This window comes from Bos mutus, chromosome 4, assembly GCF_027580195.1.
Source record: "Bos mutus isolate GX-2022 chromosome 4, NWIPB_WYAK_1.1, whole genome shotgun sequence".
Taxonomy (NCBI): Eukaryota; Metazoa; Chordata; class Mammalia; order Artiodactyla; family Bovidae; genus Bos; species Bos mutus.
Window position 1 is genome coordinate 37,487,227 of NC_091620.1, and position 17,875 is coordinate 37,505,101.

At 39.8% G+C, this 17,875-nt stretch overlaps 1 protein-coding gene across 1 annotated transcript in view; it reads left to right on the forward strand.

Annotated features, from left to right (window-relative positions):
* Positions 1-17,875, forward strand: part of POU6F2 (POU class 6 homeobox 2) — a 504,980-nt gene that overhangs the window by 225,850 nt on the left and 261,255 nt on the right. The window contains exons 3-4 of the mRNA XM_070368781.1: positions 12,259-12,347; positions 15,369-15,597. Of these exons, the coding sequence (XP_070224882.1) occupies positions 12,259-12,347; positions 15,369-15,597 (318 nt within the window). The remainder of the gene's footprint in view (positions 1-12,258; positions 12,348-15,368; positions 15,598-17,875) is intronic.

Sequence of the window (17,875 nt, forward strand, 5' to 3'; positions counted from 1 at the left end):
CACTTAGCAATCTGTACAGTGAGTTGTGCAACCTCCTTTTCTTCCTGCCCAATCTTGTGTTGTCATGCTGTCATAGAAGCTCCATTACTGTAAGGGCTTGCTAACTAGGTGTGATGCTACAATTTCATGCAATGTAATTCCTCCGGGGTATTTCCTTCCTGTCCTTTGCTGGGTTCTAAATGACCCCACTTTCACCAATCTTTAGTTGCACGCAAGAATGATCGCAAATGCTGCTACCCTTTTGGAGTATCTGTGTGGAAATGCAGTTTTATTTCAGCTTTAAGGGGTTTAAAATTTTTATTCCCCCTTTTTAAAAGCAGTGCTCTGGCTACTTTTGCAAAGAATGTGCTGTTCTGAGAGTAAATAACTGAAATGGAGAGGCAGCCTCTTATCTTCACGGAACCTCACAAATGGAAAAGCAAAGATATGGATATGGAAAGAGAAAGTGTCAGGAAAATTGCCATAAATCACAGAGCGCGGATATTGGGCTACATCTGGCATCAGTTTTGTTGTGTTTTTAAAAGGACAAATACGCTTCCCTTTAAGAATGTAGGAGCAACTCTTCCCGCTGTGAACCTCTTCACTGGGAGTCCTCCCACCGGGTTGCACGGGTGAGACGTGCTCCGAGGTTATTACTGTGAGAGAGTGTGTCTCTGGAATGTTTGCTTTCCCTGCATTCTCACCTGTCCCCGCCCAGCTTCCGTGAGAGAGGATGTAACAGTCCACTGCCGAAGTCTGCTAAAAGGTGGGCGTTTTACGTGCAGTTACACTTCAAATGCCACCCAAGGGAATGAAGGAAGGAAGTTGGGGAGGAAGGAAGGGAGGAACGTAGGAGGGAGGGAGGGGAGGAAGAAGGCAGGAAAGGAGTTATAAACTCAAAACCAGTGCTTCTCACACTTTATTGTGAGTATGAATCACCTGGGGATTTTCTTTCAAGGCAGGTTCTGATTCAGGGAGTCTGAGACCCTGGATGGACTGAGACCTGCAGGTCTGCCTTCTTAGCAAGGTCCCAGGAGATACTGATGCTGCTGGTCCAGCGATCACATCTTGAATACGGAGATCCTAAACTAAATGCAGCTGTCTTTTTGCTGATTATGAACATTATTTTAAAGTAGATTGGGATGCTTCTTAGGAACTTGTCAGGATATATCTGGGAACAAATGGGACACAGGAAAGACCTATGGAAGTCACTGGACTTCTCTGGTGGAAGTCGCTCTCCCTCACTGTGTTCCATTCTCTTTTTTCCATCACCCCTCCCAGACCGGGTACCTAGAGGTCTCTGGAGCCGGGGTCCACTAGGTACAGAAGAAAATATCCCCCGAATACAGTTTCTATCATGATGTTGGGATTTATTGTGTTCTGTCTCTCTGGGACATTTCATGTGATTTATAGGGTAGTGTAAGTCTTGGAGTCAGATGGAATTGGGTTCAAATCCCAATTTCAAATTCACTAACTGTGGCCACAGGTGAGTTGCTTAACTGTCTAAACCTCAGTTTCCAGATCTGTTAAAGGGGAATGATAATCCTGTAACACAGGGCTTCTTTGGAGATTTAATGAGAAAATGTATACAAAATACTAAACAAAGTGTCTGGCCTAAAGTAAGTATTCCATGGATTCTAGCTATTATAAAATATTTGAGCAGTGGAGTAGTCTAGCTGATACAGATGTGGGCTTTCCATCTATCAGATATCCTGGGATATAGTCATGTCTGTGTCACTAACTGGCTTCCAAGGTGGCTCAGAGGTAAAGAATCCACCTAACAATGCAGGAGGCAAGAATTCAATCCCTGGCCCAGGAAGACCCCCTGGAGAAAGAAATGGCATCTCACTCCGGTATTCTTGCCTGGGAAATCCCATGGACAGAGGAACCTGGTGGGCTACAGTCCATGGGCTTGCAAAAGAGTTGGACATGACTTAGTAACTGAACAATAACAACTGTCACTAATTAGGTATGTACATAGCAGTGAGTTACCCTCTATAAACCTTAGTATCCTGTACAAATGGACATAATAATCATAAGCACCCCATAGGGTTATTATAAGGGTTAATGGGTTTCCCAGGTGGCCCAGTGGGTAAAGAATCCGCCTTCAATGCAGGAAATGCACGAGGTGTGGGTTTGATCCTTGGGTGGGGAAAATCCCCTGGAGGAGGGCATGGCAACCCATTCCAGTATTCTTGCCTAGAGAATCCAGAGGACAAAGGAGCCTGGCCGGGTACAGTCCATAGAGTCACAAAGAGTTGGACATGACTGAAGTGAATGAGCACACACACATGCACACATAAGGGTTAATGATGCTGCTTATTCGCTCAGTCGTGTTGGACTCTTTGTGGCCTCATGGACTGTAACCCACCAGGTTCCTCTGTCCATGGGATTCTCCAGGGAAGAATACTGGAGAAGGTTGCCATTCCCTCCTCCAGGGGATCTTCCTGACCCAGGGATCAAACCCGGGTCTCCCACATTGCAGGTAGATTCTTTACCATCTGAGCCACCAGGGAAGCCCAAGGGTTAATTATACACATATATGTGTGTAATTAATGTATTACTTGGCACATAGAACTTTATATGTCAAGCAAATTATACCGATATCTCTATAAAATGATCAAGGCAAAAGAATTACTTATTCAAAAGAAGAAACATTTTGGGAGTTGGTCAGACATTTCTTATGCCTGGAGGAGTGAAAAGAGAGAACTGCTATGACTCCTCAAATCCTATCAGGTCACCCAGAAGCTCCTGAATGCTTTGGGACAGACCAGTGTCCCTCTGCAACAAAGCAGACACAAGACAAAGGGAGAATGGGAAAAAATGTCCAATGCAATGAGTTTTTCATTAATCTGAATTGCTTCAATTTAAAGGATTTTCCTTTAATCGGAGAATACACCCTTTGGGGTGTGAGAAAGGCTTTAAAATGTGTGTATTATCAGATCATGAGAGTATGTAGCAATTTAAAAAATATTTGTACTTGGCAAAATGAAATGTTGAGATCTTTCTATTCTCACAATCATTAATTGGCTGCTTTAATTGGACTGCCCCGTGAAATCTCAGTCTGGGAAAGTCAACAGTCTGTGATGATCTAATCACCTGCTCTTTGCAGTCACTGTGGATCTAGGGCCATGCGCTTACTGTACTGAGGGTCTCTGAGATCTTGTACCGCATGTGTTATCAGAAGCGACTGCACCCAGAGGCCATCATTTCCAATTGAAGAAATGATTTCTTCCATTGTGGCTCATGGTTAAATCATATTCTGAATGTCAGTTCAGCAGCCTTCTTGCTGCTGAAAGGTTGTGCAGAGTTCAGACCTCTGGAAGGCATGTAGGTCTGGAGAAGAGGGAACCCATACATCATTGTGGTTTCCACCTGACTTCCGTCTGAGCCAGGAGTTTGAGCTCGTGTAACCACGACATAGCTCCCTCTATTTCACCCTCATCTCCTTCTCATACTTGGGGTCCAAGTATCTACAGGCACACCTTGTTTTATTGTGCTTTAATATGCTTCGCAGTCATTGCATTTCTTTACAAATTGAAGATCTATGGCTACCCTGTGTTATCAGATGATGGTCAGCATTTTTATAAGTATTTTAAAATTACAATGTATACATTTCTTAGACTTAATACTATCTCATACTTAATGGGCTACAGTATAGTGTCAGAATAACTTTTATATGCACTGGGAAACCCCCCAAAATTGTGTGAATTGCTTTATTGCATTATTTGCTTTGTTATGGTGGTCTGGAACTGGATCCACAGTGTTCCTAAGGTCTGCCCATCTTGGGGGGCTCCTCACCTAAGAACCTTAATATACTGAAAACAGTTTAAAAACTCAATGAGACTTTTGATGGGGCAGGTCTGTAGGTCAGGGTAGCTGCAAGGAAAGCCTTGCAGATATTAGAAACAAACAAAAGTTGCTGTAAGGGCTATTGCAAAAAGAACCATAGCGACTTCTGACCCTTCCACTTGTACTGTGACGATGGCAAGAAAAATAGACTAGTTTCCCTCCCTTCTGCCTCATCTCCACCCTAGCACATGCATGCACGCATGCACACGCACACACAAACACACACACACACACATACACACACTCTTCACATAAGCTTGCACCAAAATTTTAAAGCAAATTATCAGCTTGGACCAGTTCAAGCCTATTTAAGGTTAGTTCTCAGTAATTCATGCATATTTTACCATGGGTATGTAACCCAGGCGACCTTTAAAACTAGGCCAGTGATTCCACCTCAGAGTGTCTTGATCTCATTCCAAGACCCTTGTCATCAAACTTGGAAACTGGTCAGGAGGGGGAAAAATCTGTTTTTTGTTAGTGAAAGTATAACACTGTTAGTAAGATAGGTCCGCAACTGAGAAAATACATCTTCTCTATGATTTCTCCTTTAAGCAATTCATGCCCTGTCTCCCCATTTTAGGGATAGTTACTAAGAACTGATAGAAAACTAAGCAAAATTTTATCTTAATTTTCCACCAAATGGTATATTTACATGGTCATTGATATTAACATGCTGATTTGTGAATTCAGTCTTTTTGGGGGGAGAAAAAAGCCATGTCTAAGTTCCTCTGGGGACACAAACACTCTTATCAGAATTTGCGCTGATTTGGAAAATGGCCCTCAAAGCAGTTGTAAGTTTACATGCAATTTTCAAAATTTAAAGACCTTTGACAAGAAGGTCCCTTGGGCAGGGCCTGCTTCATGGGCCATCAGCCATCGCAGGCACACGCATCTCAGCTCCCAGCAGGGCCGCATGTTTGGAACCTAATGCTCTGAGGTCACCATCTTGAAATTCTTAATAATTTATCTTTGAAATTGTATTTTGTGGTCAGGTCCAATGGGACAACAAGAACATGGGTGGGACGCCGGGAAGCTTGGAGCTCTGGGGGTCCAGCCACTATGTCCCCACTTCCCCAGGACACAGCAGTTCTCAGCCACCTGCTCTCTGGCCTGGGTGCCCTGGGAACCCTGAAAGCTGGAGCGTAACTGTTGCCTTCACACTTCTGCCCTTTTTGGCGATCTGGGCTCAGGTGTGGGGAGAGTCATACAATCAACATGCAACTCACCACAATCCAGGTGTCCAATGCATCCCAGTGTGGAGATCGCAATCCCTTGGGTTTACCCATCTGCCATGGACTAAGGCAGCAATCCTGAGGAAGGGGGAGATTGACTTCTCAGCCCCAGGCTAGGGACTTGCCTTTGCATTTGGCATTGAACACCGTAAATTATGTAGGCAGCCCTCCTAAGCACGGAAACAACTCCCTAGATGGACGCTGAAACACAGGATGGACACAACCTTTGTGTCCCGAGGGGCTGTGCCAGGATCCCCTCAGTAGGTTGAGAGCAAGGCCATCATCCCTGAGTCCAGTGAAGTGTTGAGCATGACCCCCTAGTAGTGACCTTGCCAGAGGAAGTGGCCACTTATTGGCAAAAAGGTGTTGAAGTTAGTAAAGCTTCTTAGATCAGGAAAGACATTTTTAAAATGAGACAGATCATTTTCAGGTGTCTTAAAATCTGTTTTTAAACTGTTTCAGCACATGTTGATACACATCTTCTTCATTTTAGGAACCACACACCTAAACACCAACATACCTATATACATACATACATAGGAGCATACATACATTCCAAGCCCAGAGCTGGCCTGCAGCAGACACAAAGGTGAGTGAGAAAGAGTGTTTGCCCTGAAAGAATCTATACTCTTGTAGAGACAGCAGTGCTCAAGGGATAATCCGTACCCCAAAGCTCTCCACATGCCAACAGTGTGTTGTGGAATTTTGCTTAAGTATATTTGATGACTGTCTCTTTTTTCATCTCTTTTCTGAGAGGAAGCATTTACAGAAATTGAGAACTTTATTGGCCTGGATATCACAGGAGTTCAGCTCTGTTTTTATGAGATGGATGTGAAAATAAATGGTAAAAATTGTTGAACAAAGACTGAAGGGAGATTTAGGAAATTTTGAGAGGGAAAAAATGTCTGTAAAGGTTTCCAGAGCACATATGGAGTAAGTCTACATGGAGGACTGAAGCAATTATTGAATAACTTTGATAGATATTACAAAAGCATCTTCAGATAGTCAAGTCCAAATAAGGGATTTGTAGGGTTTCTTGTTCTCCTTTACCTGGATATCTTGAATCTCTGTTTAACTTTTCATGCTTTTGTACAGCCTTTACATAAATATAGCTTTTAAAACCATCAAGGATCTAGACCCCTCACTCAAAGATAACTGAATTTCCTACCACCAAAGGCCAGATAAGTCACCTGCTAACAGACTAAAGGGATCCATTCTTCCCATTAATGTCATGGACATTTACTGTTCTCCTTGCCTCCCTCAGTGGGTGAAGTTACAAGTACTTGACAACAGAACTTGCAAAAATGCACAAACCCTGTGTGAATTAATAAATGTTAGATTTTTCAAGTGCGGCTTATTACTTTAGAGTCTCCAGGTCCACTGGGGATCTGTATAGTGTTCTGGACATAAATACATGTGTGACCAGTATCCTAAAGAAAACTTGACAGGCAATAAAAAAAATTGCAGACAGTAGCAATGGCTCTGGAAAGGTGTTTATAGACAACCTCCGCTCCCTTTTGGCATTTAGGAATCTTGAAGAAATTGAAAGAAAGGGAAGTTTAATTTTGAGGGGGCTTCTGCCCTGCTTAGCTGAGTTCACATGCCCAACATGAAATAATAATGCATTCAACCACCCATCTTATAACAAGCAACCTCTGCATCACCTCACTCCCTGGTGAAAACAGCAGACAATGGGCAGGAAAGGTATAAATGCCAGAAAAAGCTAAGGGATCCCTGTGACCTTCGTGTGATTATGTTTATGCTAATGCATCACAGACAGAAACCCAAACTCTCCCTCTGAAGAACCCGATTCATTAAAAATGCATTGGTCATTAGCCAGGGAATCTCATAAACTGACTGTTCGAGGGATGGCCGAGGAGAAAGTGGAACTGGTATATTCTGATGAGCCACTCAAACATGCAACTCTGTTTTCTCCTCCATCTGCTCCTTTATTCTGGAGCGCACATCTGTTTTACTCTTAGAATTGCTAAGACGTACTAAGTCTTGTTTGCCTCAATTAATAAAAATCATTATACAAAACAGTCTTTTTTTTTTTTAATTTGCAAAAGCAAAGCTAACTTGCTATAAGGAATGCAGTGATGGTCATTCAGGAACTCTGACCTTGACTTGGGGGCGGGGAGGCATGCAATTTTTGAGACTCCTTCAATCCAGAAGGTACTAAAGAGGTATCACCTTCCCCCTCCCCAGTTCTGTGGATGGCCAGGCCCTCCAGAGCAGAAAGAGCAGCCAGCAGCTTTGCAGATATTAGATACAAGACCAATACTGGAAAGGTAGTGTTAAATGAACCAATGCTCTGATAAGCAGGCATCCTAATGATTAAGATTAAGTTTTATTGTGGTATTTCAGCCAAACTCCTGATCAGTCTTTCAGTGTCTCCAACATTTATGACTTATCCTTTCCTTGGCAGACTTCTATCAGGGATCCCTGTATTTAGAGAAGTGACTCCTATTATATAGCTATTTTATTTTATTTCCTGATCATCTTATTATTTTTAACTTTAGGTACTCAAAAATTAAAGCCCATTAATATATTTTGACAATGGGAAAAAAAACTGAATGAAGACCCCAAACTGTAAATGTTATAGGAGACTAATTCATTTGCTTTTCAGTCAACAACATTCATTAATTGCATCTGAGAAAGCTACAAAAGAAATAAGAAATAGAATATAGCTATTTTAAATTTTATGTTATGATCCCTTTTAAAATCAGGTTTTAGACTCCTTGAGGTACCTATGAACATTATAAAATAGGTGCATCTGACATGGATTGTCCCCTTGCTAAGCTGGAATGCCACCAGGGTTGCAGTGGAGGAATGCTTCAGCTGAAGGAACTTGGAGGGCCAAGCGGGTAATGCTGGCTGATGACCCATCTGCTGTTGTAAAACTGATTGTACGTGACATCCTCGGCACAGAGAGATTCAGACTTGCCTGGACAGCATTGAGCCACTGTGTGTTCCCGTGGTCTTCTATCACCAGTGGGGTTTTATAAAAATGTACACACTGGCCGCCTCTTAGACAGTCTGCAGTAGGCTTATGAAGGCTGTATTCAGGAATCTCCACAGAGGATTCTGATTCACGGGCCTCGGTAAGAACTTTTGATCTAAGCTATGGTCTTGGTGAGAATTTGGGAGCAAATAGCCAATGTCTTTGTGCCCTATTACCTGGTCATGTTACCGTGGACCAAAGGAAGCATTATTGATGAACATCTCACTTCGTAGGCTCTTACAGACCTGACCGTTTAGTTCAGATCCAAACATTTATCAAGTGGTACAGAGCATACAGGTAGGGTGGGGTGTGAGTTAATGGGGACAGCACACGTAGGCATGGGAGTATGTACTGAGTTGACTTGGGGCAAGAAGATATGATGGGCAAATTAAATAACATTAAATATTGTATTGAATATAAATTAAATCTTATAACTAGTCAAGAGAAATAACAATTTTATGACAAACATGCACTTTTCTAAGATATTTACAAATATATGTGCTCATTTAATTATCACCATAGCAACCCTATGAAAAGACATAGAATTATTTCCCCAGGTTTTTGCAAGAAGAAACTGGTGTATACACACGAAGAAACTGGAAAATCGGCCAAGTTCACACAGATAGTTAACTGGCCAGGCTAAATCTCAACCCAAGTAGAGTTTCAAATTTAAGAGTCCTTGCTTTTAACCTGTCCACCAAACTGCTTTTAATATCTAAACTAGAATATATAACTGATATGGAACTACTGTATAGCACAGGGAACTCTACTCAATACTCTATACTCCAATAAAATTAAACAAGCAAAAAACAAAACAAAAATTGGAATTGTGATTGAATTTACCAAGAAGCTAATAATTTAGAGATATTTCCAAAATTGATGCTAAACAAGAGTAACTAGTGAAGTGGATGCCCATACCTATTTTAAAGGAATTAAACCAGTTCCCAATTAAAAGCCAAACCTCTGTTTCCATTGAGTGAGTATTCAATCAATGTGAATGATACCTACATTAAGAGCTGGACATAAAGCATTAAACCAGCGAACACAGTCCTTGCCCTTCTAGATCTCACAGTTCCTGCCTGAAAAGTCTAGACTATTAAATTCAGAACAGGCCACAGAGAGCTTTCTGCGCTTCTTTGATCTCCAGAGAGGTAGCATATTTCCTGGGACTGTGATCAGGAGTAACCTGCCCGACCCATTTAAGTTCACGTTTTCATATCTGTGCCCATATCTAACCTCAAATTCTCTGCTAACTTACAGCTGAGCCCTGCTTCAAATCTCTCTGAAACCCTTAGCCAATGTCATTTATTCAATCTGACTGCTGTATCCCCTCTCCAACTTCTGAGAAGGCCCCTGATTTGGGAGCTGCCTTACGACCCGGACTGATTAGTTTATGGTCCTGCAAGGTTGTGCGTGATACATACGTTTGGGGGAAATGAAGATGCGCATTAAGGAGAAACATTACTTTTTGATCCAGGCAGAAGAGCATACATAATCTTCTCTAGAGCCTGTGAAAGACTTCATTTTACACATGAAATTGTGTGGAATTGCCCTGGACCGCACTGAACATGGTTTTTGAGAATAACCAGCCTCAAAACAAGCTGCTGTGCGCTGGTGAGAGCCTCCAGCAACAGAGAATAAAATGTAAGCAAATGTAATCTGTGTCAAGTTATGGGTAACAAAGACACCATCTTGTGACACTGTGCCTGAATGGGACAGATCTCAAACATTACATGATGTGGCATTAGAAACAGAATCAAAAAGTGGTCCCAGTACTGATGAAAGAAGTATGAGACAGAAGGGCCTGGCACAGTATAGAAAAAATTTTAAATTAAGATATATGTATTTTGGGGAATGTGGTTTAAGAGAGTTTAATGTGAAAGCATAAAGATATGTTGAGGTCATTACTGCAAAATAAAAACGAGGCATGTGTTTGCAGATAACTTGAGCTAAAGATATAAAGAAAGAAACATACCTACATCATGATCATGATATGATCAATATCAACATGATCAACATCAGCTATCATTCCTATTTTCATCCAAAAGTCCTGCAGGCAATCATTGCTCCTTTCTGAAAATGAGATAGTTCGAGCATTCCAACAGGAGAATGAATCAATGGCTGAGGTTTGTTCCCTCCTTACTCAAGATATGTATGTTTAAATTGTGTACACAGATTTTTCTCTTTTTCTGTGCATTGTAAAACTTCCTTCTTACAGTTAGATGTAAAAATCCACGTCAGGAAAATATAAAGAACAAATCAATTTTTAAAAGCATCTTCATAAAAAGCATCAAAGGTTTTTAACCATTTGAGAATTTACCTAATTGATCATCACTAGATATCTGGTTAGCTCTATAAAAGAAGATAAAGCTCTACGGAAAATTTGAAGGCAAAATAGGACTTGAGTGTATAAGAACTGAAGTTGTGAGATTTACACTGCATAATGCACCTCCCAGTTTAAAGTGCCCTGCTACCCAAGCATAATAAATAAATCACATATAAAAAATTTAGAAGAAAGTTCTCCTGCACATTATGGGAAAATTGTGGGCATCTTATGATGGGTCATCTTACCCTTGTTATTAAATGACAGCAATCATTAAAATGCCAAACATATTTTGACAGAATTCACTTTATAAAATGTCAGCAAGTCTGTGTTTTTATTAGTTTGTTCCAAATCAATTTAGAAATTTCAATAGAATGCTTGTAAGTATTCCCCAAGCAATGTCCATTCCTGACTTTCTGCACACAAAAAAAATATTACAAATTAATCAGATTTTCAGATTTCTGCATAATGGATTTGCACATTTATTGCTTAATCCTATTATAAAATGCTGTTATGATTGACACATGGCTGTGGAGATAGAAGTCAATTGAATAATATGTAGCAGTCAATTTTATTTGTAGCTTAATGCGCTGAAGTATTTTTTTCCCCATTTCCATTATTTATAAGTCTGTCCCTTTGGAGAATATATAGAAGAATTCGTTTTAAATGAGCCAATAACACCTTCTTTAAAATTTATAAGTGTGACAGAATCATATCTTTTCTTCTTGGTCATCCATGGCCTGCCAGTAAACAGGGCTTGAATTGTCTTCCACTTGCTATTCATATGACAAACATCAGAAAAGAGGATCTTGTTAAGGATGGCTTGGAATTGGATTTCAACCACCAAGAAAACAAAAGCTTCCAACTAAGAACCCTAAAAAATGGCTGCTAGCTTTATTTATTTGTTTACTTGTTCATTTATTCCTGTATTTATTGTTACAGCCACTATATCACATTCTTTGGTTGGTCCTGAAAAAGAGCATATAAGCATATACTCAGATAAGATTTAAGAAGATTTGAAAGATCTGCTATTTTGATTGAATTTTGTTTCCCATGCTTTAGCATCCAACAGGATTCTAGCAAAACAAATATGTTCTAGGCTCACCACAGTGGGGCTCCTTGAGGGTAGGGTGATGGTCAGTTAGCACAGAGGAAATTTGCTTAAGGAGACACATGAACTTTTTAGGACCTAACTGCCACCACAAGAACCTTCTGTACAGCAGTATCTTGTAATAACCTATAAGGCAAAAGAACATATATATACATGTGTGTGTATATATATATATATATCTGAATCACTGTTCTGCACACCTGAAATTAATACAACATTGTGAATCAACTATAATTCAATTTAAAAAAGAAAAAGCTCTTGTTTTCTGGAAAATGTATCCATGAGATTCAATGTCTGAAGTATGTATGGAGAAAGAGCTTAAGGGTATGAAGCCATGTTAAGGGATAATATAGATGTGCTTGGTCATGTCTGAGATCAGGCTTTCCCTGGCTTTGGGAAATTAGATTAGGTGTTGCCCGCCTGTGCATAAAGGATGCGGTTTCGCACACAGGGGCCGCGTTGGCACACCCCCTGCAAGCTGATGTATAATGCAAGCCTATTAGCACGACAGATGATGGTGTCATTTTCTCTGCTGTCACGGCCGGCCTTGTCCCTCCTGGAATGACTTTGTCCATCCCGAATGTCCGTTAGCATAATGTATGCAGCTGACAAGTGATTTGAGCTCTGGAGCTATTGATAAAGCACTCTGGCATATCATCTGTGCCTTAATGTTATGTGACATCACAGGAAAATGGGGTCATGTGAAGTTCCCAGGGTGGATTTTATATTAAGGGCGCACTTCTCTTTTGAATTCCAGGGGCCAGAGGAAACCCAGCACTGTCAGACCCAGGCACTCCTGAACATCAGGCCAGTCAGACCCACCCCCCTTTCCCAGTTGGACCACAGGTCAGTATCTTTCAACTGCTGCATTTGGCTGCATTTCCGATGGTTTAACCATATAAGTAACCAAACAAATAAAATAAGAATGAGTTAAAACCAATTAACTCCAACAGAGCAAAGATGGTGATAAATTTTTGTATGGGAAGCTATATGACTACATTATTTATGAAATACCATCAAGAAAAAAGAATGTGTTAGCAGAACTCTTCTCTTTTTCAAGGGGATCTTGATTTTAATCATTTGGAAACTTTTTTTCCTTAAAACCCACTACAGTTGTGCTGTGGGTTACCATTCAGTTTTCTGGAAAGTAAAACTTTAATGACTGGAGTGTGAAGAAAATTAAGTTATTTCAACCTTACCATAGCCGTTTTTTGAAATACAAGACATGATTTAATATAAAAAAGTTAATGCAATTTTAATGCAAGTTCAGCTTATTGGGTTTGACAATATTGTACATCACATATAGCTCCTGCATTAATAAAGAAATACATTCATTATTTTTTAAAGTCCAATATTTGTTTTTTGCCGCCTGGTGTGGTTATATGAAGATGTAGAACGCAATTATAAAAGGCTGGGCATTTTTAAAAAAAATCTGTCCTTTAGTGTGAAGCTCTTAGAGTTCACCCACTTTTATGGAAAAAGAAGCTGATCCTTGAGCCTTTCTCCCTCTTTGGCTGTGATAGTTTTTCCTGAAAATGAGTCACTTTCAGCATTTTGGGGCTCATCAGTCCAAGAAAAGCTTGAAAACCCACGTTTAGAGCTTAAGTTGGTCTTGATTTTCTTATTCCAGCTGCCATCACATCTCCCTGTGGCCTCAGATTCCAACATCCATCTCAGAGCATGGATACCTCTGTGCTCCAGACAGAAAGCCTGGGGAGATGCCTGAACTCTGATGGAGCCCAGAGAGAATTTTACTGGGCGTCTCAGAAACTAACTTCTTTTGGTCATGCCCTTTCTAATTTCATGCTTGTGACATTGTGTGTGTGTGTGTATGAACATACCAAGTGTAACAACTCTAAGGCCTCAGGTTAGAAACAGAGCACAACACACCCAGTGAGAAGCGAGAGACACTGGGACAAGCTAAGAGTACATGCCCTGCTGTAATCCCATGAACTCAATTTTTAAAAATGCTACAGGCTGCATCAACCAAATCTGTGGCCTGTACACAGTCTGATACTGCCTGTTTGCCTACCCTGTCATCCTGATATTACTATTGGCAGCGATATGACACCAGCAATCTGAAGATCAGCTTATCATTTTGTACTTATTCCTAAAAAAATGTTTATTTTGTCTTTTAGTGTAACTTTTAAAGAGAGGCACAGCTACTTTGTGAGAATTTAGCGAAGTCTAGCAGATGTATTAGGTACTAGTCCCGTGGAGTTCAGAGGAGTGGTTCTAAAACCAGGGTGCATGGGGTTCCAGTGCTTCTTCAGAGGGCTCTCTGGAAGGGCTCTTGAGGGGTGACTTTAGGGAATAACCAGAAAGTGGGCCCAGCTCTCCCCACCATGCTTGAGATAAAGCCACCCCACTTCTCCAAATCTGTTCTGTGTGTGGAGAAGGGAGTGTGGTATGGGCTCTGGAATATCCTGGCTGGATCTGAAACCCCCGACCCCACTTCTCTGAGTATGTAACTTTGAGCATGTTACTAACTCTCATATGTCATTGGTAGGACATCAGAGTTAATATATGTTAGAATCATGTCTGGCTATTATGCATTGGGCTTTGTACTATGCTTACCTTTTACTTTATAGAATCATACTGCATTAAAAACAAAAAAGTTGAAACTCCCCAATGAGAGTTTTTTATTGGTTCCTCTAGAAGAAAAATGAGCATGGAATTAGGTCCATTGCTCCTTCAGGGGTGCAATGAAAGTCCCATATATCACCCTCTGGTTATCTGGTCTGGTTGCTCAAGGAGTCTTTCCTACTCGTCAGTCATCCTGAAGAGCCGCACCTGTGCTCACACCTGAGCTCAGATACATCTGGTGCTGAGAATTCCACACCTGTGCAGCTGCCTTGCCATGTCAAACAATGGCTGTTGGATAAGTAGTGGATATAAATATGTTTTTAGTGTTGTTTTAACTGGACAAAGAATATTAGCATAATAGCCAAAGAAATTTTTTAAAGCTTTTAAAATTTATCCTCATCAAATGTCTTTGTTTTCCTATATTCCTTTTTAGATCTTGTCATTATACATGTGTAATGTGTAATTTTACCATTTTAGTAGCGATTTATTAATCATTTACTTAATTATTATCCAGTTTATATATTCTCATAAATATTTTCTATTTTTCTAGAGATGTCAGATGACCCATTTTAAAGACTATGTAATATCTTAACATGTTTAGTACTGTAACAAACTTTTTCAACATTTATGTATTTTTAAATGTAATGCGTATTTTCATTTATCTTTTTTAAAAAATTATTTCTTCAGAAATATATCCCAGGAATATTTTCTGAGTCAAAAGAGGATGAATATTTTTGTAGCTCTTGATACAGATTTTCAAACTGCTTTCCAAAAGGCTTATGCCAGTCCACATGTCCTAAATCCATACAGTGATGTCACTATAGATTTACCAGCTTTGGGTAAATCTTTTGCATTTTTTGCTAATGTAATAAATGAAAATAGTATTTCATTGCTCTTTTTGAATCAACAAATTCCACTGATTCTAATGAGTTCTTTTTGAAACAACAGAATAAGTTAACAGAGAGTTTCAGATATATAAGAGTAGGGTTCATTGGAAGAAAATATGTAAGTGAAAATCCACTTAAAGAATAATATATAAATGTAGAGTATTACTTTGAAATATATTTGTGCTTTCCAAACCAAATAAAAGTTTCCAAAAAATTAATGAAATACAATTTCGATTTTTTTTCTACAAGTCACTCATTTTCTCTGGAATAGGACTTGTTTCTTTGCTACTTGTTCAGGAACTTTCTGATGGAGCTTAAGTGGAAGAAAAATGCTCTAAAAGCCCATATCTTAGTTCCACTGGAAAGTGAGCTGGGATTGTCTGTTCCCTTGCAGCCACTTCTGACAGCACAGCAGTTAGCCTCTGCAGTTGCTGGTGTGATGCCCGGAGGCACGCCGGCCCTCAACCAGCCTATCCTCATCCCCTTCAACATGGCCGGACAGCTAGGGGGGCAGCAAGGACTGGTCCTCACACTGCCTACTGCGAATCTCACCAACATCCAAGGGCTGGTAGCAGCAGCTGCAGCCGGAGGCATTATGACTCTGCCATTGCAAAATCTACAAGGTAACCCACTGTGTCTCTGTGTCCTATAGGGTGTTATCCACTGACCCCTGTTCTCTATAGTAGACAAGTGCTCTGAATGTTGAATGTGGTTTAAAGTTGCTTTCACCATAAAGGCAATGGAAGGTTTATGTAGGAAGCAAAGTTTCAGGTTGTCTGTGAATCCTGAGTTTGCTCAAGTCATGGGCTGTATCAGTCTTTATGTTTTAATATTGATTTGAGTCTTTTCGGGGCTTCTGGAAGCATTTATGAGCAATCATTGAATGACACATCAAAAACTTAGATGTCAGATGATTGTGTCATTATTTGAGGACTTGAAATGTAATCTCATGAGTTCTTCAATTTAGCCACCTGCAAAGAAAGGTTAGACATTACTTGTTTGTGTGTGAAGTATTTAGAACATCTCAAATAAAAGGTATCATTTGGAATAATTAACTTATTTTTCTTAATATATTTTAGTTATAATTATTAAATAAAAATTATGTTATTTGATATCATATTTTATAATAGGAAAACAGACATATAGAGAACTCTTATATAATCACGAGCATATAATAAGAATTGAACTCCAACTTTACTCAGGATGAGTAGTTCTCTTGATAGCATGAAAGTTTTTATTTTTCATTAGAAGATTTGGTAACACTGACTGATAGACTGATTTACAAAAGACTGTCAGAGGAAGAACTGTTATGATGAAAAATAGCTTGAATATGATGACGATGCCTAAAAAGGAGAAAACAAATTTATTTTGGACCGGTCAAAGAAGGTTGCTTTCTCCACTAATATAAATGTTGGCAAATTTTTTTTTTTTTCAGAGTGAGACTTTGGGCAAGTTATCAGAATAATGATATAAAGTACTTTTTTAGTTGGTCAAAAGTCAGGGCTTCTGTTTTCTCCATTGGTATAAATGTTAGCAATTGAATTTTTTATGGAGTGAGAGTTTGGTTGAGCAAGTTATCAGAATAACAAATTTAAAGTACTTTTTGTAGCTCAAAAGTCAGGGCCCCTTAAAACCTATTAAATTAGTCAGTGTCAGTCCATAGATTAAGGAACAGACCAAGTAAGACCTGGTTAACTCTTGACCCAAACTTCTTTACACACTCTATGTTTTAGTGTCCCACCCATTGTGGCCACTTTTTGACTTTCACTTTAATGTTTAAAACAAAGTCTCTCTTATACCATTAAATTGTGCCAAGAAACCTGCCGTTCATAAATCATGCATGTTCAGGACACGCTAATGCACAAACTTTGCTTGTTTCAAATTTGAGAGTGCCTGGGAAGCCAGGATCTCAAGATTAAGCAAATAAGGCAGGAATAAACAAGGTGAAAGCTAAAGCAACAAAGTGTAGGGAGAGGCTTTTTAATGTAGGTGGATGATGAAAACTTAATGAAGAAACGGGCATTATCAAAATGCAATCTTCCATTTGGAACATTTGCGCTTGTGGGAATATTGAATATTATAAATAAACATAAGCTCACGGAGTTCCTAGGTCATGAATTAATCTTGTTTGGTTAAAGTGGATGCCAAAGACAGAGTCTAAAAAGGCCAGCCTTTTTGTATCTTTATTATGATTTGGTGTTCTTAGGATTTTAGTGCCTGATTATTTTTAAGGGTTCAGTATGAGTGACTGGTCCAGTGTGGACTCCCGTCAAGATTTCCCCCTGTCTCTCTTTTTAATTATTCAATTTAGTATTAGCTTTTAGTTTGGAATTTGGTTCTTTGGAATTTGGCACCTTTGGTTTCAGAAGATGAATCCTAAGATTTGTATCCTGTTTAAGTAGTTTCCATAACAGTGCTGGCTCTTCTTATCCCTTGGTGGGTGCTTCTCACACAATTTCCATATCGCTCCTCTTCAGAAGAGTATTAAAACTGATGGTCAAGTTCTTCTCTAAGGGGACATTTGTCCCTTTTTCTCCATGTTAATGACCAGGAGGTCATTAATAAACACCTCCCAGTTGTAAGTCAGCCAGTTATAGGAAGTTTCCTATATATTCTTAACACTCAAACTCTTCCTCCAAACACCTTTCTCTTGTATATCATTATGAATGAATCCCAACTCTAAGTCACTGTTAGAGCCTGGGAAAGTTCTCTCCCAGTTTCCTTGGGCTTTTTGTTCCTGTCACATCTTCCTACATAAGTTCTTCACCACCCAGAATTCACTAGCCTGAGAAAAAAACAACCATACCTGTTTGCAGAGCACTGGGGATTTTTCTTGGACATAGGACTTTCACTGTTGAAACCAGCAAGTCAGTTCAGTTGCTCAGTCGTGTAGACTCTTTG